Source organism: Centroberyx affinis, unplaced genomic scaffold (assembly GCF_046629955.1).
Source record: "Centroberyx affinis isolate AG114_WGS23_722 - 3 ecotype Tasmania unplaced genomic scaffold, CSIRO-AGI_Caff_v1 ptg000926l_1, whole genome shotgun sequence".
Classification (NCBI taxonomy): Eukaryota; Metazoa; Chordata; class Actinopteri; order Beryciformes; family Berycidae; genus Centroberyx; species Centroberyx affinis.
In genome coordinates, this window is record NW_027279505.1 from 12,938 (window position 1) to 38,507 (window position 25,570).

Consider the following 25,570-nt stretch of genomic DNA (forward strand, 5'->3'; position numbering starts at 1 on the left):
GTGAAGAGGCAGGTAGCAAGTTTACTAGTTTAACACGTTTACTCGCTTTCTTCATCGATTCCACCATTATGATTTTTTTTTTCAGGAATGGGAGGGGTGAGGGGGCTTTTAAAAGGTAGTGGAAAAATTTCCACCAGAGAAAGAAACTTTTCTACCTTTTGTCATCTCCACTCAAAAAAAATAAAATAATACATGGCTTATTAATGGTTAATTAATAGTCAATTAACTCAGTGATAGCTGGAAATAAATACAGAGGCGACTAGGCTTATACTTTAATGTAAGAATCACTAGGCTAATATTTCTATGTTTTAACGTTAACTGGAGAATTAATTCAAAATGCTATTTATACATTCTGGAAATAAAAATAAAAAATGCAGAAAATCCAGTAGGCTGGAAATGTTGCCCTTTTGTCAAATAATGATTTGACCAAACTATGACCAAAAAAGGTTTTACATGTCTGGATTAAACGATATATCGTCTATATCCAGACACCTTTTTTGACACAAGATCTTTCCATTTCAATTTGAATTTTTAATGTGTGTGTTGGGGTTTTTTTGTTTGCTTTTTTACCGTCATGCCCAATTGAAAACTACAACAAATGTGTGTGTGTGTAATACATTGATGCATTAAAACAGCGGTGACAGACTGCCGGATCTGCCGGAGCAGAAAGCTCACAGCGCCCCCCCGCGGTGTTTCTGGGTAACAGACGGGAGTTTAAACGCAAGACCAGTCCAGTCCTCTTTAACACAGAGGGCCAAGGAGGTTCTATACCGTATATATATAAACAAGTTCATCGTTACAGTTTAAATGTTCCATGAGCCGGCCAACTAGTTTTCAACTGGGCATGATGGTGAAAAAAGAAAATAAAAATACGATCGTAACAGCGGCCGTTTTATTTTGAAAGTTCTGACCGGAAGTGGCATGTGTAACACTGTCTAGCTTGACATGTCGTTTCCGGGCGCTGGTCTCACACGTGTTGTCTCATCGGGAATACACTGAGGACTTTTGGACGATTTTTAGCGTAATCCCTGTATCTGTGGCCCGTTATTTTTGTGTCGGTGTGTGTATGTTTCCGTGTGACTCGGTGAGAAAGTGTCATGGAGACTAAAGTCGGGAAAACGCCTTTATTCGTCCTTGTAGCTAACGGGGCTAGCTAGCTAGCCGAGCCGGGACAACATGTTCAGACTTGTTTTGAGCAGCAGCAGATAGACGGACTCTCCAACCGCACAAACACGATGGATTTCAGATTCCCACAGCAGCTTTATCCGGCTTTTTTCAACTCCGGGCCGCCAGCCTCGCTGTTTAAGGACTCGGGGGGGAGCTGGGGCGGGTATGGAGCGGTCCGACCTGCAGACACACAGGTGAGAGCAGACAGCAGACAACAACATCGACATCAGCACTTATTATTTAAAGACATGAATAAAAATATACCATACAAACCAGACTACACAGACTGTACAGTAGACATGGCAGTCTACATATAGACAGCAGGCTGAGTCGGATTATAGATGTGTTAGTATTTACAAAGGTAAACTACCGCCCCCCCCCCCTTTCTTCTTTGCTCTTCTTTGCTTCTGAACTCTTCCTAAGTTAAAACATTAGCATTGTGTTGTTTAAAAATGAATATGAACTTGTTTTCTTTGCGTTATTCAAGGTCTGAAAACACTGCATCCTTTTTGTTATTTTGACCATTTTCTGCAAATAAATGCTCTAAATGACTATTTTTATTTGGAATTTGGGAGAAATGTTGTCAGTAGTTTATAGAATAAAACAAAAATGTTCATTTTACTCATTTTACTCAAACACATACCTATAAATAGTAAAACCAGAGAAACTGATAATTTTGCAGTGGTCTCTTAATTTTTTCCAGAGCTGTATAATAATACTAATAATACTAATAATAACTTTATATGTAGCATCTTTCATGCAGAGAAGCAGCTGAAAGTGTTTTCCAGCAGACAGTCAACATCACAAAGCAAGGATGAAACCACAAGATAGAAGAAAATTAAAGTAGTAGTAGCAGTAAAGCATCAATAAAAGTAGTGACATCCTAAATATTTATTCTCACTGTTATGTTTTGGTAAATATAATGGTAAACTATGACAACCACCAATATAAATCAAATATATTCTTAAAAAAAAACAAATTTTTTGTTGTCTTTATCATCAGGGAAACAGCTACGAACAAAAAAAAAAATCACGTGACCCGTTGCGTCCATAGCTACAAATTGAAGCCCCTGTGTTTATCAGAAGACAAATATAAACAACAATCAATTCTGTTTTCAAAAAGAAACCGTTTTCATTTTAAACCCCTGTCTGTATCAAAAGGTAATCAATCAGCCACCAGTGTAAACACAAATCTATTCTATTTTTAGACTAAATGAAACACCCTGTATTTATTATAAGGTAAACAGTCACCAATATAAACAAAAATGAATTATATATTTTTTTCTATTTATTTATTATTTATTTTTTTAACTATACAGAGAGTTTAAGTGATTTCCCTCAGTCTGTAGAGCTGTGATGGATAACCAGGTGGTGAACTGCACTCTGCAGACAAACAGCTGGATGAACCTTTTCATGAAGAGAAGAAGAAGAAGAAGAGAGAAAAGCAGGAAGAGAGAATCTGAGCCGCTCAGTCTCCCATTTATTGAGGTCAAAAACACAAGGGATTATGGGTAGAAGGAGACGGAAAAAGCCTAGCAGAACATATTCAGCTGCTTCTTCATGTGTTCTTAACTAGTGTGAACACCACAGAAGAAGAGACACACAAGTCCGTCATGCTGAGCTGAAGTTTCAGGAAGTGGAGTGTAGAGCTGCAACCATTAATCGATTAGTTGTCAACTATTAAATTAATCGCCAACTATTTTGATAATGGATTAATCGGTTTGAGTCATTTTTCAAGAAAAATAAAGTCAAAATTCTCTGATTCCAGCTTCTTAAATGTGAATATTTTCTGGTTTCTTTCCTCCTCTATGACAGTAAACTGAATATCTTTGGGTTGTGGACAAAACAAGACATTTTGAGGACGTCATCTTGGGCTTTGGGAAACACTGATCCACATTTTTCACCATTTTCTGACATTTTATAGACCAAACAACTAATCCATTAATCCAGAAAATAATCGACAATGAAAATAATCGTTAGTTGCAGCCCTAGTGGAGTCAGGTTTGTCGTGACATCGTCTGTCTTCATGTTGATGAAGTTTGTTGTTGTTGTTGTTTGTGTGTCAGCGCTCCGGCCGTCTCTCCAGCTGGTCCTTCGCCTCCAGACATGAAGTGGGAGCAGAAACATGGCTGCCGACCGAGCCGGTGCCGCTCCCCCTCCTGTCTCCCAAAGCCGGTGAGTCGGTAACACCGGGTCCCCCTCTGCTCCGCGACACGTCCCGTCTCCTTCTGTCCCGGTGCAGAGACTCCAAACCGCCGGCTTGTTGCCGTGGAGACAGTGTCCTCTCATCACATCCCGAGTCTCCTCTCTGACATTTCTTTCACTCCTGTCTGTCATTTATTTTCCCAGCATTCCCGTGGCCGGCCACGCCCCCGGACCCTCTGGACTTCACACAGCATGTAAGAGCAAAGCTTCACTCCACTCACAGGGTTAAAGGTAGAGATGCACCGATTGCAATTTTCTTGGCTGATTCCGATTTCCGATTTTTTAAAAGTCTGACCTGCCGATTCCGATTTTGGCCGATTCCGATTATCTTTCTAAGAACGATAATTGACAGCACACACAAACATTTTTGTAACTTTTCTTTAATGGAAAATTAAAATTCAATTGTATGTTCATAATAAAACATTGACTATTAATAACTTACATTTTCTCCAAAACTGCACCAGGTTACAGGACCTTCTCTCACTCTCACTCAAACAAATCTCAAAATAAAAAAGTGCTCCAGGTTACTGGACAGAGCTTTTTTGAACAAATAAAATCCAAATGAAAATGAATTGCAGTATATCCCACTTTATACTTTCCCGAAAGAAAACAGGTGCAACAGATCTATATAACAACACACGGACTATTACTATTATGGACTATTATACAACAGGTAGTTCCGACCAAGCAATCTGATAGATCAACTAGACATTTAGAACGTGATCAAATCAGCATGACAGCACACCTAGCCGTGCTCATCACTAAATATTACTCCGCCATATTATCATACAATATATTTAAATATAACGCTACGTTAACTCTGTTCAGCCTTGATGTTACAGACGCTCTGCCATCCATCAGCTGTCCGGTGAGTCGGTGACACGGCGCTACTAGCTTAAAAATACATATGAAGTTCGCGGACATAGTAGCTAAATCTGTCCATGGAAAAATTATTTTTTTCAGCAGATATCTTAGTTACAACAAGATTGAGCTAGCAAGGCAGTTTTGTGTTTATATGTGTGGTATTTATTCAGTTTGGGAAATCCCGCGATCTCTAGAAAGCATTAGCTCAAGTTGGCTGGCTGACTCAACAGGGACTAGAAATCGTCTCTGTTGCTAGGTCGTTACTAAGGCTCCGCCTACTTGCTGGAGTAGTAAACCCTTTTTTATTTTGAGAGCGAATTGCCCCACAATATGAATACATTTTGTTTATATCTTTTATTTTGTTGGTAACTGTTGTATAATCGCAATTACACTCGAGGGTGTGCGTTACCTTCATTATTGGCACGACAGTGATGCGGTCAGCGCCTCGGTCCGTAAGCATCACAGCGGAGTTTTTACTGTTGTCTTAAATTTGACCGGCACAGAATCGGATATATGAGACTGATCGGCCGGTCACCGGTCATGGCCGATCAGCTGAAAACCGGCCGATTCCGGTCACCGGCCGATCGATCGGTGCATCTCTAGTTAAAGGGACAGTCCACCCCCATTATACTTTTTTTTAATTTTTTTTTACCAGATTTCTATTAATTTTCAACGAAAAAATGCAGACATACAATCAGTTTAAAAGGTAAACATAACATAGCAGAAATATGATGTGCAAAAGAGGTTGACATTTTATACTTAGTACCAGAGGTGGAAAGTAACTAAGTACATTTACTCGAATACTGTACTTAAGTACAATTTTGAGATACTTGTACTTTACTTGAGTATTATTATAAAACCACAGACGGGTTATAGCTCGGTTGCTTGGTAACGGCCAGGTGACGACAGACTCGCAATGCATTCTGGTACTTTCACCGTTTTAGTGACCGGGCTTGTTCACTAGATATCACAGTGCATTGTGGGAAATATGTAGCGCCCTCAAAATCATTCCACAATATCATTTTGCGATTCCGGTCACAGCTGTAGTCTTTTGTTGTCGTTGTTGTTGCTCATCTGCTGTCCGTTCAGATCATTATGGGATGTGAGTTGCATGCTACAGTAGATATGGAACAGACATCCAGACAGATCAGACATGAGCAGTAGATCTGAACCGAGCCTGAAGGCCTGAGGTGGATGAAGCCTGACTGAACTGGACTTTAACTTACACTGCTGAAACCGATCTGTGGCTGGTGTCTGTCCGTCTGCTGCTGGTTGGTCTTCCAGGACGGTGTGTGTTGTGTTGTGTTGTGTTGTGTGTTGTGTGTTTTGTGTGTTTTGTGTGTTTTGTGTGTTTTGCGTCACGGAGGTTTTCTCGACACGTTTTCCTTTCCTTTGTGTTTCAGATGCAGAACTTCTTCCTGGACCATCAGCAGGACGCCTTCAGCTGCATGAGTCGAGTTCTGGGGGAAAACTTCCACTTCAGACCGGGGAGAAAGAAGGTGAGAGAGAGAGAGAGGGAGAGAGAGAGAGAGAGAGAGAGAGAGAGAGGGAGAGAGGGAGAGAGAGAGAGAGAGAGAGAGAGAGGATTTCAAATTGGGGCTGGACGATAATTCAATATTATCGTTTATCGTCTTTCAGTGGGATTATATTGTGATGATCTGGTGATTTTGGGATATCGAGACGCACAATTCTGCTGTCTGAACTAATGAGAACAAGCTCATTTTATTTAGAAACTCAGACAAAATGAAGTATGGTCGGAATATTATGTGAAAATTTCAGTTTAGTTTGACATCACACCAAACATTTCCATTTGCTTCAATATTACGAACATTAATTTGATTATTTAACGTGATTTCTCTTATGTGAGCCGTATATATATATATCGATATCGAAAAAAATTCTTAGGATTATCGTGATATTGATTCCGAACCATATCGTCCAGCCCTATTTCAAATCAATTCAAGAATCAAGAAAAAGGGAAATCTGCACTCTCAAAAAAAAGATATCTTGATTGATTTATTTAACATTTTACATTTCAAATAAAAAAATATGCTAAGACTTTTCGCCCGTAGGCTGACTGCATGTCTTATATTTGAATGTAAAATAAATGTGAGAGTGCAGATTTCCCCTTTTTTTTTTTTTAAACTCGTAGCGCTCTAAAAACACACTGAACATGTTTTTCGTGTTGATGATCGTCCTGCATTTTAGATTAAATGAAGAATATCTGTGTGGTGCGATACAGATGATGAGATGAAGCGTGAAGCAGAACGTCTCTCTGTCTTTCAGAAGCATGAGAGAGACGCGGTTCACATGTGGAGGGTGAAGGACTGCATGGACAGACTGAAGTATAAAAAGTGAGTGGAGCCGAAAGAGCTGACCTGAGATCTGATCCTGTCCTGTTCTGCAGTGGAAACTCTGCCTGGATACACAAAGGTTTAAAGGTCAAAGACGGTGTGGTTGGGGTTTTTTTTTTTTTTTTTGGCTCATTTTTTTTTTTTTACGTTTCCCATCCCTTTAATGTTAATAGTGACAGTTTCTACCTGCTGCACCACCTGCTGATTCCAGATCAGTTTCTCCAAACCTCTCAGATCCTAACAGCAGAGAAAACAGCTGGAGACTCTGATTCAGTCGGTAAATAATCAATAATCAATCACCGTGATGAGAAGAACAATCTGCATCAGAGAGCTGAGATCAGACTGGAAACTTTTACATTTTGAACCAAGTTCTGTTCACACTTTCCACTTTCTGCTTCTCTGACTTCCACTTCAGATCTTTCAACCAATAGCTATCCTTCTCTGTGGTTACGTTAGGCCCCGCCCCCTGTCAATCACCACCCAGTCAGGCCAACAGACATACCAAAGCAGAGAGAGAGAGAGAGAGATGGAGAGATAGAGAGGAGAGAGAGAGAGAGATGGAGAGAGGGAGAAGGAGAGAGAGAGAGGTGGAGAGAGAAGGAGAGAGATGGAGAGATAGAAGAGAGAGAGATAGAGAGATAGAGATGGAGAGATAGAGAGGAGAGAGAGAGAGAGAGATGGAAAGAGAGAGAGAGAGACACACAGAGAGAAATATCCCTACACTGAGATCAGACTGGAAACTTTTACATTTTGAAACAAGTTCTGTTCACACTTCCACTTTCTGCTTCTCTGATTTCCACTTCAGATCTTTCAACCAATAGCCATCGTTCTCTGTGGTTACGTTAGGCCCCGCCCCCTGTCAATCACAACCCAGTCAGGCCAACAGACATACCAAAGGAGAGAGAGAAGGAGAAAGAGAGAGAGAGAGAGAGAGATAGAGGAGAGAGAGAGATGGAGAGAGAGGAGAGAGAGATGGAGAGAGAGAGAGATAGAAAGAGAGAGAAAGATAGAGAGAGAAACACACAGAGAAATATCCCTACACTGAGATCAGACTGGAAACTTTGAAACAAGTTCTGTTCACACTTCCACTTTCTGCTTCTCTGATTTCCACTTCAGATCTTTCAACCAATAGCTATCGTTCTCTGTGGTTACGTTAGGCCCCGCCCCCTGTCAATCACCACCCAGTCAGGCCAACAGACATACCAAAGGAGAGAGAGGAGAGAAAGAGAGAGAGAGAGAGAGAGAGATAGAGAGGAGAGAGAGAGATGGAGAGAGAGAAGGAGAGAGAGATGGAGAGAGAGATAGAGAGAGAGAGAGAAGGAGAGAGAGAAAGATAGAGAGAGAGACACACAGAGAAATATCCCTACACTGAGATCAGACTGGAAACTTTGAACCAAATTCTGTTCACACTTCCACTTTCTGCTTCTCTGATTTCCACTTCAGATCTTTCAACCAATAGCTATCGTTCTCTGTGGTTAGGTTAGGCCCCGCCCCCTGTCAATCACCACCCAGTCAGGCCAACAGACAAACCAAAGCAAGACTCTTCCTCCAGATTTAGTCCACAAAATTACAGTTTTTAAAATTGCTGCTCTCTTCTTTCCTGGGAGAAACTCGTAATATTTAGACAGAGTTTGTTCCAAAATATTTACTTTGGGGGAAAAAAAAACAAGACAAATATCAAATACCTCCTAATGTGATAAAAGCTGGAAAACCATCTACAGTGATGGAACACTGGAAACGAGCAGAAACTCCAGTCAAATCCCACTGTCCTTGTCCTTTAAAAACATTCTCCTTTAAAGTGAAGTTTAACATGTTAGTTTTCTTCAGTTCTGTGTTCATCATCCACCAAGATCTGAGCTTCCTAACATTCAGAAACTAATAAAATGGAGCTTTTGTATATATTTTATCCCTTTTAAAAACATTTAATCTTCCTGTTTCAGCTGGTGTGTTTTATTTCCCTCTCTCTCTCTCTCTCTCTCTCTCTCTCTCTCTCTCTCCCTCTCTCTCCCTCCTCTCTTCCAGGTGTGAGTTCTCGTACCTGTCCGGCACCATGGGCTCGTACGGCGGCCTGCTGTCGGAGGCGGTCCACGACGTCCCGCCCGAGCTGCTGGCCCGCCTGCTGTTCGACGAGCTGACGGAGCAGAGGGAGCGGCTGCTGTTCTCCGAGGCCGCCACCGGGGGCGCCCTGGCCTTCGTCCCCTTCGCGCACGGCGAGCCGGGACACGGCTGCCTCCTGTACCCCGGGAGCCGAGGCCTGGACCGCCTCAGTATCCTTCAGCCGGCTCAGGCTCGCTCACGGTCTGATGAATCCAGATCAGAGTCGGTGGTTCGGTCTGCATCCTGTCTGCTGGACTCAACACAGCTGGACTTCATGTTCACCTCCTGCTGTCTTGTCTGTTCTGACCGTTTATAGTTTAATTTATAATTTTTGAACTCTCATTAGCTCAGAAACAGGCTGCTGTTGACAGCTTTGGTTCTTTATTTTGGTTTTTGAATTGGTCTGAAATTCAACTCCAAGCAGAATTTAAGGATCTTAAAAAGTCTGAAGTTGGACTTTCTGAATCCAGATGCGTTCCCCTTAGTTAGGGCTGGGCGATATGGTTGAAATCAACATCATGATAATCATAAGGATTTTTCTCGATATCAATATAAATCACGATATGGTTCATGTATGCAAAATCACGTTAAACAATCAAATTAATCTCATTGAACCGAATGGTGATGTTAGGTGTGATGTCAAACAAAACAGAAATATTCAAATTCTATTCCTACCATACCTCATTTTATCAGAGTTTTTAAGTAAAATTTGCTTGTCATCATCAATTTAGACAGCAGAAATGTGTGTCAGGATATTAAAATATCTTCATATCATCACGATATCATTCCACTGAAAGACGATAAACGATAATATTGAATTATCGCCCAGCCCTACCCTTCGTTTCCCCTTTAGCCTTTAACAAGTTAAAGCTTTCTTATTGTGAGACTGAACTGATGCATCTGAAGAGACGACCCTGGCTTGGATGTGATGAACTGTTCAAACCCCACGATTTCACCTGCGGGGCCGTTATTACAAACGCATGTTGAGACCCACAGAACTTTATTTTAACTTCTGGTCAAGATCCAAAGGTTTCCAAAGACACCAAATATGTCATGCTGAAACACAGGGGAAGGGTTAGTGCAGCCATAAAAACATGGCATTTTGTATTTGAATATTTCACTCAGTATCAGTGTTGGAACAGCAGATACAGAATATGGATGAGACGTTGCTGTACAGTATGGGGAAAAAAAAGTTCTAACTTTGAAGGTACTTAAGGGGAAAGTCGGGGTGCGAGGGGTTAAATCTCTCTCAGACTTATGTTTTTTGTCCCCCTGTCTTTCCCTGCTTCATGGTCCTCATCCCCCCATCCCCCCCTCCAGCTGTGGGTGCAGGTTCTCCTTAACGCAGTACCTCAGACTTCCACAGGGTGGCGCTGCAGCAGCAGAGCGGCGGTCCTGTCTGTCTGGACGCCGACAGAAACAAACCCTTCAGCTTCCAGCTCAGAGGCCCGGTCCGGCAGATCAGCTCCGCCTGCCTGCTCAGCGACTGTGAGAAACACCAAGAAAACACAGAGGCTCTTATTAACTGCAGTTCCATTCAGACCAGGAAAAGACACTTATGCCATATCACCATATTACCATATCCAAAATCTAAGACGATATCTAGTCTCATATCACGGGCTTGTTTTAGGCCGTTTTCACACCTGTGCTTTTAGTCCGGTTAAATCAGACTCTGGTTGGTTTTCCCCCTTGGTGCGATTCCTTTGGGCAGGTGTGAACTAGGGCTGGGCAATATATCGATATTATATCGATATCGTGATATGAGACTAGATATCGTCTTAGATTTTGGATATGGTAATATGGTGATATGGCATAAGTGTCTTTTCCTGGTTTTAAAGGCTGCATTACAGTAAAGTGATGTCATTTTCTGAACTTACCAGACTGTTCTAGCTGTTCTATTATTTGCCTTTACCCACTTAGTCATTATATCCACATTACTGATGATTATTTATCAAAAATATCATTGTGTAACTATTTTGTGAAAGCACCAATAGTCATCCCTACAATATTGTCGCAATATCAATATTGAGGTATTTGGTCAAAAATATTGTGATATTTAATTTTACTACTTACAACTGAACATTTAGCCCACTTTGTAGAAAATACTGAGATATATATCGTGTATCACCATTCAGCCTAAAAATACCGAGATATGATTTTTGGTCCATATCGCCCAGCCCTAGTGTGAACACAGTAATCTCACTCGGGTGCGGACCAAACCAACCGCACCGAGACCCTTTAGAGGAGGCGGTCTCGGTCCGGTCCCGAACGAACTCTGGAGCGGTTCGTTCGTGGCGGGAACCTGACCCGACCTCGATCCGACCCGACTACCAGGTGTACTCAGTTTACTCCGCAAGTTTGAGCTACACGGCTCCTGTAGACCAGGTGTGTGTGTGTACATGCTCAGTATCAGCTCCCTGGTTCTGCTCAGTCGTCTGAAGGAAGCACGTCTTCTTTGCAAAGTGTGAAGCAGTGAAGCATTTTCAAGACGTTTCCTCAAAGTGCATTCTGCATTCTGCTGGTCCAGTGTTGCCTGGTATATTGCCCAGATAATTACAACAGTTAAGAGCAAATGCCAACTCTGCCGTTGCTCCATGTTGCATAGCAATGTGCACTAGTCCAGAACTCAGGACCTTCTTCCTGTATTTACTTTCTTGCTCCCGCCCCAGACACATCTGACCAATAAACCATCGGGAGCAATTTTCTCTGTCTGTTCAGCCATGGTGGCTATCACTGCTCATGCTAACTACCCAGTTCTTCTTCTTCTTCTGTTGATTTTTCACACAAATCGGACAAATTGAATATCAAAATCAAGTTCTCTGAGCATAAAATCGTATGAAAAGCAAACCGTTATTTGTTTTTTGGTATCAGATTCATCAGATTCGTTTTTTTTTCATTTTCTGATTTTGGATTCTCAATTGAATATGAAAAGAACGAACAATACAGGGATTGTGACCGTGTGCTGGGTGTGTGCTGGGTGTGTGCTGGGTGTGTGCTGGGTGTGTGCAGGCTGTGTGGCGGTGCGGTCGGATCACCTGTGTGGAGTCTGGAGGTTCAGTGAGACGGAGGAACCTCGTTTGCTGCAGGTGGTTCAGAGCAGAGAGCCGGCCTGCTGCGTCAGCGTCAGGTACAACACTCACACCGGAAGAGCTCAGTACACACAGGCTGTCTGCACTGTGAGCTCAACCCTCCTGTTAGGGCCGGGCGATATGGTTGTAATCGATATCACGATAATCATAAGGATTTTTCTCGATATCGATATATATCACGATATGGTTCATGTATGCAAAATCACGTTAAATAATCAAATTAATGTTCATCTCATTGAACCGAATGGTGATGTTAGGTGTGATGTCAAACAAAACAGAAATTTTCAAATAATATTCCTACCATACCTCATTTTATCAGAGTTTTTAAGTAAGATTTGCTTGTCATCATCAATTCAGACAGCAGAAATGTGTGTCACAATATTAAAATATCTTCATATCATCACGATATGATTCCACTGAAAGACGATAAACGATAATATTGAATTATCGCCCAGCCCTACCTCCTGTTATGTTTGGGGTCCTGCTGACTAGAGCTGAACATTTAGTTTTTAAAAAATTGAAATCGCAATATGAATTTATGCAATTTCTAAACTGCAGAGGCTGCAATATGTAATAAATAAGAAGAGAGAGGGAAGGAGAGGGAGGAAAGAGAGAAATGCGTTAGAGAGAAGGCTCCAAAATGGATTTCTAAACAAGCTATATTAGAGCTCCAGGTATTCTAAGTACATTAATGGTGAAAATCTTTCATCATACTGAAACGTAAATTCTGTACATTGACATCTACTTTTCTTAACAAAATCACTTTTTTTTTAAACAATTTTAAAGTTCTAAAAAATAAACGACAAGAAAAAATTGTGATGATGTGAATCGCAGTTGAAATCGCAACTGCAATATTCTGTCAAATAATCGCAATTCGATTTTCTGTCAATATCTTTCAGCCCCACTGCTGACCCCATTCAACATTTAACGTCTCTAAAAACATAATTAACATTATTTTTCCACCTTGATACTTGATGACTTTTTTTTACTAATTTCAGGGGAAAAACTTGTAATCATTTTACAGTTTGAACATGACACATTTTCATGGTCTTGTACACACTTTGTACACAACACAATAAACTTATAAAACCAGAGAAAAAAAACTAAAAGTTTTACACATTTTCTTTCTCTTTGTTTTGACTGATACTGAGGGAATGCAATTTTAACTTTCAAAAACATTCCCATGCTTTAGGGCCCATAACATAAAGACACACACACACACACACACACACACATACAGACACACACACACACACACACAGCCCTCTAAACCATTTCTCTTTCAGTTTTATCTCACCTGAAGATTTTCTGCCATTGAGCTCCTGTCTCAGCTCTTTGAAAGACTATTTCGATGACTTGTTTACTTTTTATTGGTGTTTTTTCAGTATTGACGAACTGCTCTGTGTTACTTGCTGATGTTCTGAGGTGAAACTTGGGTAACACTTGGTTGTAGGGTTAAATTGCTGGAGTCAGTTTGACCCCAAACATAAATGGCATTTGTTAATTTGAACATAATTAGGAGGGTTAACTCCCAAAATCTCCTCCTGATGTGTCAGTGTCAGTTTTGTCCAGCAGGTGTCGTGGTTCGACCGGGTGATATTCTCTGAGACTAGAAAGGCAAAGAGGTGGAAAACAACTAAAACTGCCAAATATTATATAATACTGAGCAAAATAATGGGAAAAGTAAACCACTTGTAATGCAGAAAGTAAGAAACTCTATTCAGGTCGTAGCTGCTGCCTGAGGAGGAGTTTTACAGTGTTAAGCTTGAAAAAACTTTTACTTTCTATATTACAAGTGGTTTCCCTTCCCATTATTTTCCTTAGACCCTTTCTTCAACATGGCTTTAGTCTCAATTAAAATAAACGCATATATTATGGAGGTTTTTTTAGGGGTGTTCCAGTCAAGCAAGGTGTTTTATTCTTGGTAAGCGCCGTGGGAAACTGATTCTTACATAGCTAAATATCAAGGTCATTTATATCAGCAAAAAAAAAAAAAAATCAGCAGGGAATTTCCACTGGCAATGCGTTTAGGCAGTCTCCAATAAACAATGTATTTGTCCAATCGACACACACACACACACACACACACACCAACACACACACACACAGTAAGAGTAAATTAACACTGTCCTGTATTGTCAGTCCTCATGTCCTAGGTGAAGTCCTGGTGGCCAGTGAGAGCGGAGCTGCGAACCTCTGGACGCGCAAAGGGTGAGGAAGAGGAGTGGGGGGGGGGGGGGGGGGGTGTTTGTTTTAAACATGTGATAAACTAAACGGTGGTTCTCAATGTGGGGTCCGGGGACCACCAGGGGGTCCTTGAGGGGATTCCAGGGGGTCCCCAGCAAACTGATGAATTATTAATCTTCAGCATTATTTCATTTACAAGAAGTTAACACAGTTAGAGAATGTAGAAGAATGACTGTTTTGTCTGAATAGAAATATTCTCAGATTTGGATCCAAGAGACAAAATCTCATCAAATGGGGGTCTGTGGCTCTGATGTGGGCTGAATTAGGGTCCTGGATATGATAACAGGTTGAGAATCAGTGGACTAGAACAGTGATTCTCAACCTTTTTTATATCAAGGACCACTAATTTTGTGCACTTTTAGGGCCACGGACCCCCATTTGATGAGATTTTTCTCTCAGACCCAAATCTGAGAATATTTTTATTGTTAGATATGATTTTGTCCACAATTCACTGTCTGTATTGTCGATAGAGATAACAGTAAAATAGTCATTCATCTGCATTCTCTAATTGTGTTAACTTAACTCATGAAATAATACTTGAAATAATGCTTAAGTTTAACATTTCATCAATTTGCTGGGGACCCCCTGGAACCCCCTCAAGGACCCCTGGTGGTCCCCGGCTCCCACGTTGAGAACCACTGGACTAGAAGACACTTGGAGAGCGCAGACCTCCACCAATGACAAACCTTTCTCTTACTTTGCCGTTGCACCAAAACACATCAGTCCCAACTTTAAGTCAAATCGACTTCTTGACCCTGAAACACTCAGGATTTAGAATCCAGTCTCTCTCTCTGTTAGCTTCATAGTTATGGCTAAAAAAAAAAATAATCGTCTAATGGAGGAAATCTCATATCCAGATCACCACCAAAATCTAATCAGTTGTTCTGTCCACCAAATATAATGGACATCCACTCATAAGCTCATAACTCATAATCTGTATGGCTTGGCTGTGTTCTCTCTAACCAAGCAGGGAAATGTGTTTGCTCTCTCTTTGTTTTTTAATCTGTATTTATGCCTTTTGTTTTCTGTTCAGCACTGTTTTGTTTTTTGGGGGGTTTTTTGTATGTAAATCGGTTAATAAATGATCTAAATCTCTCTCTCTCTCCGTCCCGTCAGGATGCAGAAGTTCCGTGAGGAGGACAGCAACCTGTACTTCAACGCCAAGTCTCCATGGCGATGGTGCGAGTTCTCCGCCCACCCGAGGGTGATGGTGTACGCAGACCGGACGGGCGTGGAGCTCACCGACATCAGGGTGAGACGCACCGCAGTGGGATGAAGTCTGCTGAAGGAAGCAGAGTCACTTTATTCACCAAGTACAATAGATTTATGAGAATTAAAGATTGGTAGAAGTGCAGAGACATTCTGACACCCAACATGTTTCCCAAACTCACATCCTCCCCTCTTTCTCTTTTCCTCTGCCCTCTTCTTTCCCTCTTTTCCTCACTCTCTCCTTCCCTCCTTCTTTTTCCCCTCTCTCTCTCCTTCCCCTCTCTCACCTTCCCTCTCTGTCTCCTTCCCTATCTCTCCTCCTCCCTCCCTCCCTCCTCTCTCTCTCTCTCTCTCTCTCTCTCTCCCTCTCTCTCCCTCCTCCCTCTCTCTCTCCCTCTCTCTCTCCCTCCCTCCCTCTCTCCTCCTCTCTCTCTCCCTCTCTCTCTCCCTCTCTTCCTCCTCCCTCCTCTCCTTCTGTCCCTTCCCTCTCTCTCTCCCTCCCTCTCTCTCTCTCTCTCTCTCTCTCCCTCTCTCTCTCTCTCTCTCTCTCTCTCTCTCTCCATCTCTCTCTCTCTCTCTCTCTCCCTCCTCTCTCCTCTCCTCTCTCTCCCTCTCTCTCTCCCTCCCTCCCTCCCTCTCTGTCTCCTTCCCTCTCTCTCTCCCTCCCTCTCTCTCTCTCTCTCTCTCCCTCTCTCTCTCTCTCTCTCTCTCTCTCTCTCTCTCTCCCTCTCTCTCTCTCTCTCTCCCTCCTCCCTCCCTCCCTCCCTCCCTCTCTCTCTCTCTCTCTCTCTCTCTCTCTCTCTCTCTCTCTCCCTCTCTCTCTCTCCCTCTCTCTCTCCCTCCCTCTCTGTCTCCCTCCCTCCCTCTCTCTCTCTCTCTCTCTCTCTCTCTCTCTCTCTCTCTCTCCCTCTCTCTCTCTCCCTCCCTCTCTCCTCCCTCCTCCTCCAGGCCAGCTCTGCTGTCAGCCACACTCTGTTTCGTATCGGTAACACTTCAGACTGTAGAAGTGGAGAGCGAGTCATCCTGTCCAGATACCTGGGAGACGCCACTCCTTCACCACCTCATCACCACACAGGTATGCTGCTATCACTAATGAATGAATACAGCTTCTAATACTGCTACTAATAATAATAACAATAATTAAAATGATAATACAGCAGTGTCCTATTGTCTACAACTCAAGTGTTTCCTTCCAAAATGAGATCTGGGACCTGATTCACAAAACCTTTCTTAGGAAATCTTGGGAACTTTCTTAAGAAACAGTTTAAGAATTTTGTAAGATATATATATATATATTTTAATGTTTTTATTTTATTTTAATATTTGTAAAATAGAATTTGATCTCTTATTATATGTATTCTTAAATAAATAAATTAGAAAAAAGTTAAGAAAATTCTTAAGATTAAGTTTTTAGTGACTACATCTTTTCTTAAATTTAAAAAGGCAAGGCAAGTCAAGTTTATTTGTAGAGCCTTTAATCACAGTTAAAAGGGCTTCACAACGCCCCCAATATGAAGCGATAAATGAAGACGTGACTCTCCAACCTTAGACTCTCAACTGAGGACAAGGAAGAACTCTCATGAAAACCTCATCAGGAAAAACATATGGAAGAAAGCTTGGGTAGGGCTACTGCTACTAAGGTTCAGGAAATCTGGTGTGTAGAGTTGAGTGTCGTCAGCATAGCAATGAAAGTTAACTCCAAATTTACGGATAATTTAATTGAGCGGTAGCATGTAGATGGAGAAGTGCAGCGGGCCCAGAACAGAGCCTTGTGGAACACCAGAGTCCACATTACAGCAGTCTGAGTTCATATTGTTGTGGAAGACGCAATGTGTGCCTTTCTAGTAGATAAACTTAAACCATGAGCGCTTCAATCCTCAAATACCACGACAATTCAAGAGTATATTGCGGTCAGCCGTATGGAGAGGTTGAATCAGAGAAAGACGAGACAAAAAAGATCTTGATCCTATGAAAAGTGACGCCTAGTCTTTAAAGGTCTTGAGAGTTCCTGTTTTGTTGCTGTTGCTGTCTCTATGGTGTCTTGTTGTCTTCGTTCTGTAAATTTTATTACTTTATAGGTTTTAAAACATCTGCAGTTGAAAATTAGCCAGCTGGCTAACACTGACACATTTACAGAAATGTTGTGTGTTGTCCTTACAAATAAACAAAAAAATAAATTAAATAAATACATTATCTAAATTTAGTAGATAATAAAGCACCTGATCTTGCAAAGGTTTGTCAGACTACCCATCTAATAAATAAAGACTGCTTGCTCTTCCTTGAAATGTAAACCAATATAAACTTTTATATAATATAAACCAGTCCCAGAATCCATGTAAAACTCATACAAAATACATTCTGTCAGTCATCTTAAGTAAGGGTTTAGTAGGGTTAAGTAAGTCAGTAAAACTGAGATTGGGAAAAAAAAAAAAATCTTCAATCCACTTAATCAGAAAACCTTTCTTTCTCTCTGTCTCTCTCCCAGTACTCGGCCTACATCATGGACGAGCGCTTCCCCTGTATGCCCATGCTCAAGTGGGATCACATGATGAAGTTCCCGCCCATGTTTGCCCACGTCCTTCCTGGCCCCGCCTCTTCCTCTTCTGTGGTGGGTGGGGCTAATACCACCAAGGTTCTGCTGGGCTCCCAGAGTTCTCAGGAGATCACCATGCTTCAGTATTCAGGTCAGTTAATGGAGGCAGACGCCATGTGCTCTCTGGCGGCCATATTGGAGGGCCACAGCTCTTGGACAACAGCAGCAGATTGTATTTCTAAACTACAACCTGAATAGATAGATAGTCAGCTAGCCATCACTGTCTTGTTGTTAACACATCTGATTAGCACACTAGCTAATGTAGCTAGTAGCAGCTAGCGTTAGCATGTTCACGTTAACATCAGTGTGTTTGCTGGCTAGTTAGCTAGCTAACAGTTTGTTCAGGTTAACTGAGCTGACTCTTCTCAAGCTACAACTCAGTGTTTTGCAGTAGAGACTAGGGCTAAAGCAGCTAGTGCTAAAGGGGGCGGGGCTTAAGGAGCCAAGGCTAAAGGAGCTAGAGACAAGTTAAGTTTAGTCAGTACATAAAATAAAAATATGTACTGGCTCCGCATATTTAACTCATTTGCATATTGACATAGTAACACAGATTACAGTAACAGGTCAGGTTCAGTCCTTTATAAAACCACATGAACAGGTTTGACTGGATTCCAGCCTGTTTGTCAGAGCAGCTGGAGGCGTCTTCATGTCATCTGGATGTTGTATCCGCCTCCAGCTGAAACACTGACCTGCTTCCACTGAGAAGAGCATGCTGGGAAACAGACAGGCTGCAAACACAGGGAAGGAAACGGTTAGCTCACAGCTTCAAGGACGCAGGTGGCACTGTATTAATAACTGACAGGTAAAATATGATAGAAAAGTGCTACAGCTACTGCCAGGGTCGGGCCAGTCGGGAACTGAACTGAGGATTCATGTTAAAGTCAGTCCAGCTCCTGCAGCAGAGTGTGAAAGTCTCCCAGCTGTGAGGAGACAGAATGTGAACTGAATGTGAACGACAGGAAACAGAACTGAACTCCATTAAATTCCAAGAAATTCCACTTCTGAGAGAGTTTGTCTCGACTCTAAACATTATAAATCAAAACATTATGAATCAGATAAAAGACAGTTCAACAGATCAAACACATTCAGTCATAATGTATGTACAGTATGTATACACCTGTTCTGCATCAAACACCAGCTGAAAGGCTCCTTTAACATGTTATGATATTCAGTATTGATAATACATAACACTGTGTAATCTCAGATATGTGGTAAAAAAAACAAACTAGAAAACATGGAACTTAACAGAATTTCATTTTTAATTAAATTCAAGTTCGTGAAATTCCAGTTCAGTTCCTATTCTGTTTCCTGAAGGTTTTTTCAAATTCCAACTCCTCAGTTGAACTGGAATTAATGAGTTCAGTGAATACTGATACTACTACTGTGTGTGTGTGTGTGTCCGTGTGTGTCTGTGTGTGTGTGTGTGTGTGTGTGTGTGTATGTGTGTGTGTCCAGGTGGCAGAGCGGAGGCCTGTGTCAGTCGTGGTCCTCCTCAGGCCCTGCTGAGACCCACAGACAGTCTGAAACACCTTCCTGTCCAGATCCCTCATCGCCGGGACGTCGCACACAGCAGACTGGCCCAGCCTGCAGCAGGTGGGACGGGAAGAGTGTGTGTGTGTGTGTGTGTGTGTGTGTGTGTGTGTGTGTGTGTGTGTGTGTGTGTGTGTGTGTGTGTGTGTGTGTGTGTGTGTGTGTGTGTGTGTGTGTGTGTGTGTGTATATGAGGGTTCCTGCACAGGTTTGGAAACACTCTAAGGCTGCGTTCACACCTCAGGATTTCATGCTCAGTTCTGAGTTGCTGCTCATATCTGATTTGTTTGGATGACTGTTCTTATTTATTCTACAGTGTTACCCATCTGTCAATATGAGCTGACAGAGAACTGAGCAGAATAACAATAACAAATGTTTGGAAAATGAAGGTTGTTCAGTCCTGGTCCACATGGCTGCTCATTTTATGTCGTCTTAAAGCTACTGTCGTTTTATTATATTATTATATTAGTTGTAGTGCAGAATACTCTCCAGTGATATGGTCTAGGTCATTTTGCCCGATCACTATCAGCAGAAAACATGTTCAACACTGACCAAAGTCTTCAAATCCAGTGACCAAGTTGAGGGAAAGGTCTGGCTTTTGAAATGGAAAATGTTTTGGAACGTTGGTGTGTGTGTGTGTGTGTGTGTGTGTGTGTGTGTGTGTGTGTGTGTGTGTGACTTCTGATTTACTACTACTAGTAAGAGTAATAATAACAATAATACAACAAATTTATATAGCACTTATTGAAAAGCAGGGTTTACATGAAGGATTACAAAACGAGCAAGAGAAAATACATTAAAAGTAGAATAAATTGATGCATATAATTAAATCAGTTAACACAAAAGATTAAAAGTGGGCAGGATCAAAAACAGTTACATAAAAGCAAGACTATAAAAGTGTGTTTTTAAGAATTGACTGAAAAGATAATACTAACTTAGAAAACCCAAGTTCCTCAGGACAAGGTTTCAGCAGGTAGAACCGCACTGTGATAACGCTCTGGGGCTTTATAGAAAGTAATAAACACATAATGTAGCTGACCTTTTTTTGTGTGTTGCCAGGTCTGACCTGTATCCACCAGAGAGGGAGAGGAGGAGGAGGAGGAGGAGAGGGAGAGGAGTGTATCTGTGTTGTCCAGCTCACGGAGGCAGGAGACATTTTCTACCAGGTCCTGCAGCCTCAGCGGGCGCAGAGCGACTCGGCCGGACCGGGACGGGAGGAGGATCCGCCTCAGCCCGGCTCTCCGCGAGCTCCGAGACCGAAGGAAGAGAGGAGAGCGGCGGAGCGAGCGGCGCTCCCGGCCTCCCGGCGGCTGCATTTGATCTCGGACACGTCCAGCGAGGAGGACGCCATCGGGCCGACTCAGGGGGCCACGCTGCGGGACTTTGTAGCCGAAACACAAGAGAGCGAGCGGCGGTCTGCGAGCGGCGGATGGACCGCCGGACAAAGAGGAAGGAACGCGTATTCGTCCGATTCGTCCTCAGAGGAGTCGGCGTCAGGAGGGAGGCGTCGCAGCTTGAAGCGTTTGGGACTGCGGGTCGTTGTCAACGACGATCCAGAACCGGATCAGACCGGTTTACCGGAGGCCGGAGAGACGAACCGGACCGATGATACCGAGGAAGCTGCCGCTCATCGGCCGGCGGAGGAAAACATCGGCGGCGGCGGGTCGAGTCGCGGCGATCCCTCCGAGAGACGGGGTCCGGCGAGGCCGAGCGGCGGCGCCCTCGTCACGTGGAAACGCTGGCTCCAGAAACTGATGCAGAAGAGCCGCGACAACAAGCCCCGCCCCCGCCGCCCGCAGCACCGCGCCGTCCCGACCGAACGGATCCTGGACCCGGCGGACGGCGGAGGGCGGGACCCGGGGGACGAGGAGCGGCCGCGGGGCCCGAGGCGGGAGCCGACGGTCCCGCTGCCGAACCCGGTGGACGCCGAGGCCTGGCCCGACGAGCTGAGCCGCCGCCTCGCCGTCTCCTGGCGGAGCGACGAGGCGTGGAGGAGCTGGTGGGAGGAGCGTCTGGGGCTGAACCGGGACGAGAAGGTGGAGGCGCTGAGGAGGAAGAGGAGGCGGCAGAAGGAGGCGAAGAGGGCCGGACGCCGCCTGGAGCTCTCCGGCAGCTTCACCTCGTCCGTCAGCTACCAGTCGGAGATGGACGACTTCTCCGACTCGGCGGGCTGGTCCTCCGCGGCGAGTCAGGGGGCGTGGTCGGACACAGAAGGGTTCTTGTCCCGGTTGGACGTCTGGTCTGAGCCCGGGACGCCGAGAGCCACCACGCCCGTATCCGTGACGCCCGTACCCCTGACGCCCAGCGCCACGGCAACCGCCACGCCGACCGCCACGCCGACCGCCACGCCCACCGCCACGCCCACCGCCACGCCCACCGCCACGCCTCAGAAGCGGCAGCAGCAGCCCGGTCGGTGGCTGCTGTCTCCTCCCGGCAGCTCCCGCTCGCTCTCCCAGACGCCCCGACCCGACTCCGCCCCGGCGGCCATTTTGAGTCAGCGGAAGGCCAAGCGCCCGGCGGAGGACTACCTCAGTTCTCTGTTTGCGCCTCAGGTACGTTACGCAGTGTGCTGTCTGCTCTGTTCGTCTCTTCTCTGTGACGAGTTGTGATGACGTTCAGCCACTTCATTCATGTGTCCATTTGTTTTTGTTTTTTTGTTGTTTTTTCTTTATCTTTTGGGTTGAGATGTTTTATAAGACTCTTGAGGTTTCTTTGACTCACTCACACAGTTTGTATAGAGAGCTTCCAGGTAGTATAACAGCCTCTGGCGGCCATCTTGGAGGTCCTCAGCTCTGTGAACAGCTGACTGTGTTTCTGTCTCAACAGAATTGAACAGACGGTTAATTTCTGTCTGTTTCTGACTGAACTGATCATTTCATCACTGATCCATCTGATTGATTTAGTGTTTAGATAATGTCAGCTTGTTAGCTAGCTAACCATAGCATCTGGTCAGCTAACATCACTGTCTTGTTGTTAACACATCTGATTAGCACACTAGCTAACGTATCTAGTAGCAGCTAGCGTTAGCATGTTGACATTAACATCAGTGTGTTTGCTGGCTAGTTAGCTAGCTAACAGTTTGTTCAGGTTAACTGAGCTGACTCTTCTCAAGCTCCAACTCTTCATGTTTTGGAGTAGAGACTAGGGCTAAAGACAAGACAGTTTACTGTGTCACAGTAACCTACATTTGGAAACAAATCCACCTTATCACACTATTCACTTTTACTGAGAACGTTACTGAATGGATCTACAGCCACACCACAACAAGCTGACTCAGCTGCTCTCTGCTGACAGCTGCTTGTTCTCCAGTCACATTAGATAATACATTGTGATATAGTGTGTGATGGCAACACGACATATGATATACAGTATAGTGACTATGTGTCAATATACTATATATACACAATATACTATATAGGTCATGCTAAATGGATATTGCATAATGTGATAATGTATTATTATTATGTTATTTATTGTTGTGTCTTTGTCTTGTTGCTCTTTGTCATTGTTGTGTATTGGCTGCTGCTGATGACTGTTGACTCCCTTGAAAAAGAGATTTTGATCTCAGTGGGACTCACCTGGTTAAATAAAGGATAAATAAAAAATACAAAAAAATATGTTGACATATTGTGATGAAAGTTATATCATGTTGTGTTACATCGTTTCAGCGCTAGACACCAATCGACACTGTCAGTCAACAGAAAATTCATCAATTATAATTTTGATAATCGATTATTATCAATCATTTTAGTCATTTATCAGTAAAAATAAACATTTGCTGGTTATAGCTTTACAAATGCTAAGATTTGCTGCTTTTCTCTTTCATCTCATTTTTGAATATTTTGGGTCTTTTTTTGCTGCTGGTCAGACTCACTTTGGCCTCTGTGGCATTTGTCGTTATTTTTTACACTAAATGATTAATCAAAAATATTCATAGATTAATTGATAATGACAATAAGCCCTAATGTGATGATGAGGCTGCGTTGTGTTTTCCCAGGAGCCCTTGCAGCAGCAGAGCTACTTCCTGGAGGAGGGCGGCCTGGACCCGGAGCCGCCGCTCGCCGCCGCCTCCTCCTCCCAGCCCGGCCTCCACAGGAGCCTCCGGACCGAGATGTCCCAGGATGCTTTGCCCAGAACGAGTCTCTCCCAGTCTCTCTCCTTTTCCCAGGGTTCACAGGGGCGACTGGGGCCGTCGCAGTCGTCGCAGCCCAAGAAGAAGAAGTCTCGTATGGGATTTTGATCCGGGGTCGGGTCGCCTTGTGTCCGGTCTTCAGGCTCGAGTCGGACTGTCTGACTCGTCTGTTTTTTTACGGATTCTGATTGGTGCTTTTTGTTTCTGGGACGGTTTTCCTTTGGATTTCCTGCTGTGAGGAATTAACACAGAAGACAAAGACAAACAAACGGAAGTGGGGAGACGAGATTTGAGAATATTTCCGTAGTTTTCCTGCTGTTTTCCAAACCTTTTCAAGACCCGGAAATGATCATATTCATTTTCTATATTTTCCCAACCTTAGTGAATTATGCTCAGCCGGGTCCCGCTGCCCCGACCCCCCCCCCCCCCGACCAAAAGACCCGATCACATACTGACAGACTTATTTTATCTTATATCATCTTATCAAACTTATTTTAGGATTTTTACTTACTGCACTGGCAGATAATTTTACCGGTTCCAACAAATGTCACTTTCTTATTTTCAGGATAATGTAACTTGTTTCAGGACTTTTACTTTGAAATTGTCTTAGGGCAGGTTTCTTATTTCCAGATTTTCTTCATTGTTTTATGATGATTTCTTGACAAAAGTCATATTGGCATGAATCAAGTGGAATTTACTGAAACCAGCAGATTATCTGCCAGTGCAGGGAGAGAATTTGACTAAAAATATCATGAAACTAGACATCAGTCACTATGCAGCTGTCAAGATCTGTCAGTTCCACATGTGGATTTTCAGCAGGACGTTTACAGAGGATCTCCTGCAGGATTCCCTACCTGGAATGTATGAATCTATGAACCATGAACAAGAAAAAGTAGGATCTAATTGAGGGGGCAAAGGGCGGGACTGTCCCATCTGAGCACGGCCGCTCTGCTGGAGACACTCTGAAGCTGCTGAGGGTCGGAGGAGCAGGAGGAGAAGGAGGAGGAGGAGGAGGAGGAGGAAGATGAACAGATTTGGTAGGAGCAAGATGGATTTATTAACATTTCTTGATGTTGTGTGGCTTCATCTGCTGTGTTAACATCCTGAGTGTCTGTGTGCCTTCTTAATGATAATATTCCAAAGTGTGTGTGTGTGTGTGTGTGTGTGTGTGTGTGTGTGTGTGTGTGTGTGTGTGTGTGTGTGTGTGTGTGTGTGTGTGTGTGTGTGTGTGTGTGTGTGTGTGTGTGTGTGTGTGTGTGTGTGTGTGTGTGTGTGTGTGTGTGTGTGTGTCATGCTCCTTGAGGAACAGTGTGTGTGACTATGCAGGATTGTGTTGATTGTGAAATATTTGCATAATTCAGAGAGCAGGACTTGGTGTTGGTGGAAATGTTTGAATTCCTACACTCAGACTGTTTGATCTGTTTGTTTGGTAAATGAATGAATGAAATGAAATTCATCACATCTCACTGTGATAAACGTGTGTGTGTGTGTGTGTGTGTGACATTCATACATCTGCTTTTCCAAACAGAATCAAACCACTCAGCTGACTGCCTCAATAAAAATACATATCAATTAACAGAAAGCTTGAGTTCTCATTATAAAAGACCGACATTATGAAGCTTTTCAGTCGTTTAAACCTCTGCTGCTGGGTCTGGTCTGGTCTGGTCACCTGACCTGAGCTGGGGGCGGGGCTTGGGAAATAAACCTGCTGTATAATCCTCCTGTAATCTGTTTCTGCATCATGAGGTTCAAATCCTGCAGGAGGAAAAGTGCTGCTGTGAAAACCTCCAGATAATGAGTCTGATTTTCAGCAGTGGAAAAAGTCTTTAAATCCTTTACTGCAGTAAAAGTGTCATAATGGGAAAAAACTTCATTCAAAGTAGAAGTTCTGCATTCAAAAGTTTACTTAAGTGAAAGTATAGAAGTATTAGCAGTAAAATGTAGTGAAGTATGAAAAGTAAAAGTCGTCATTCTGTCAGAGTTTTAAATTATTGAAGCATGAACCTGTCAGAAGTATTTTAATGTTGTCGGTCTAACTGCTCCATATACCCGTGGTTCTCAACGTGGGGTCCGGGGACCACCAGG

The 25,570-nt window shown here is 43.3% G+C and overlaps 1 protein-coding gene across 1 annotated transcript; it reads left to right on the top strand.

Moving 5' to 3' along the window:
* The first annotated feature begins 974 nt into the window (after window positions 1–974).
* taf1c (TATA-box binding protein associated factor, RNA polymerase I subunit C) lies at window positions 975–25,031 on the top strand. Its single transcript, XM_071521779.1, is given in 16 exon segments — window positions 975–1,361; window positions 3,233–3,341; window positions 3,516–3,565; window positions 5,639–5,734; window positions 6,522–6,589; window positions 8,612–8,856; window positions 10,043–10,174; window positions 11,696–11,813; window positions 13,918–13,986; window positions 15,139–15,289; window positions 16,180–16,283; window positions 16,285–16,306; window positions 17,717–17,915; window positions 19,280–19,417; window positions 20,413–21,905; window positions 23,351–25,031. Coding segments are annotated over 16 exon segments (3,363 nt in total). The 5' UTR covers window positions 975–1,235; the 3' UTR covers window positions 23,594–25,031.
* Window positions 25,032–25,570: the final 539 nt, after the last annotated feature.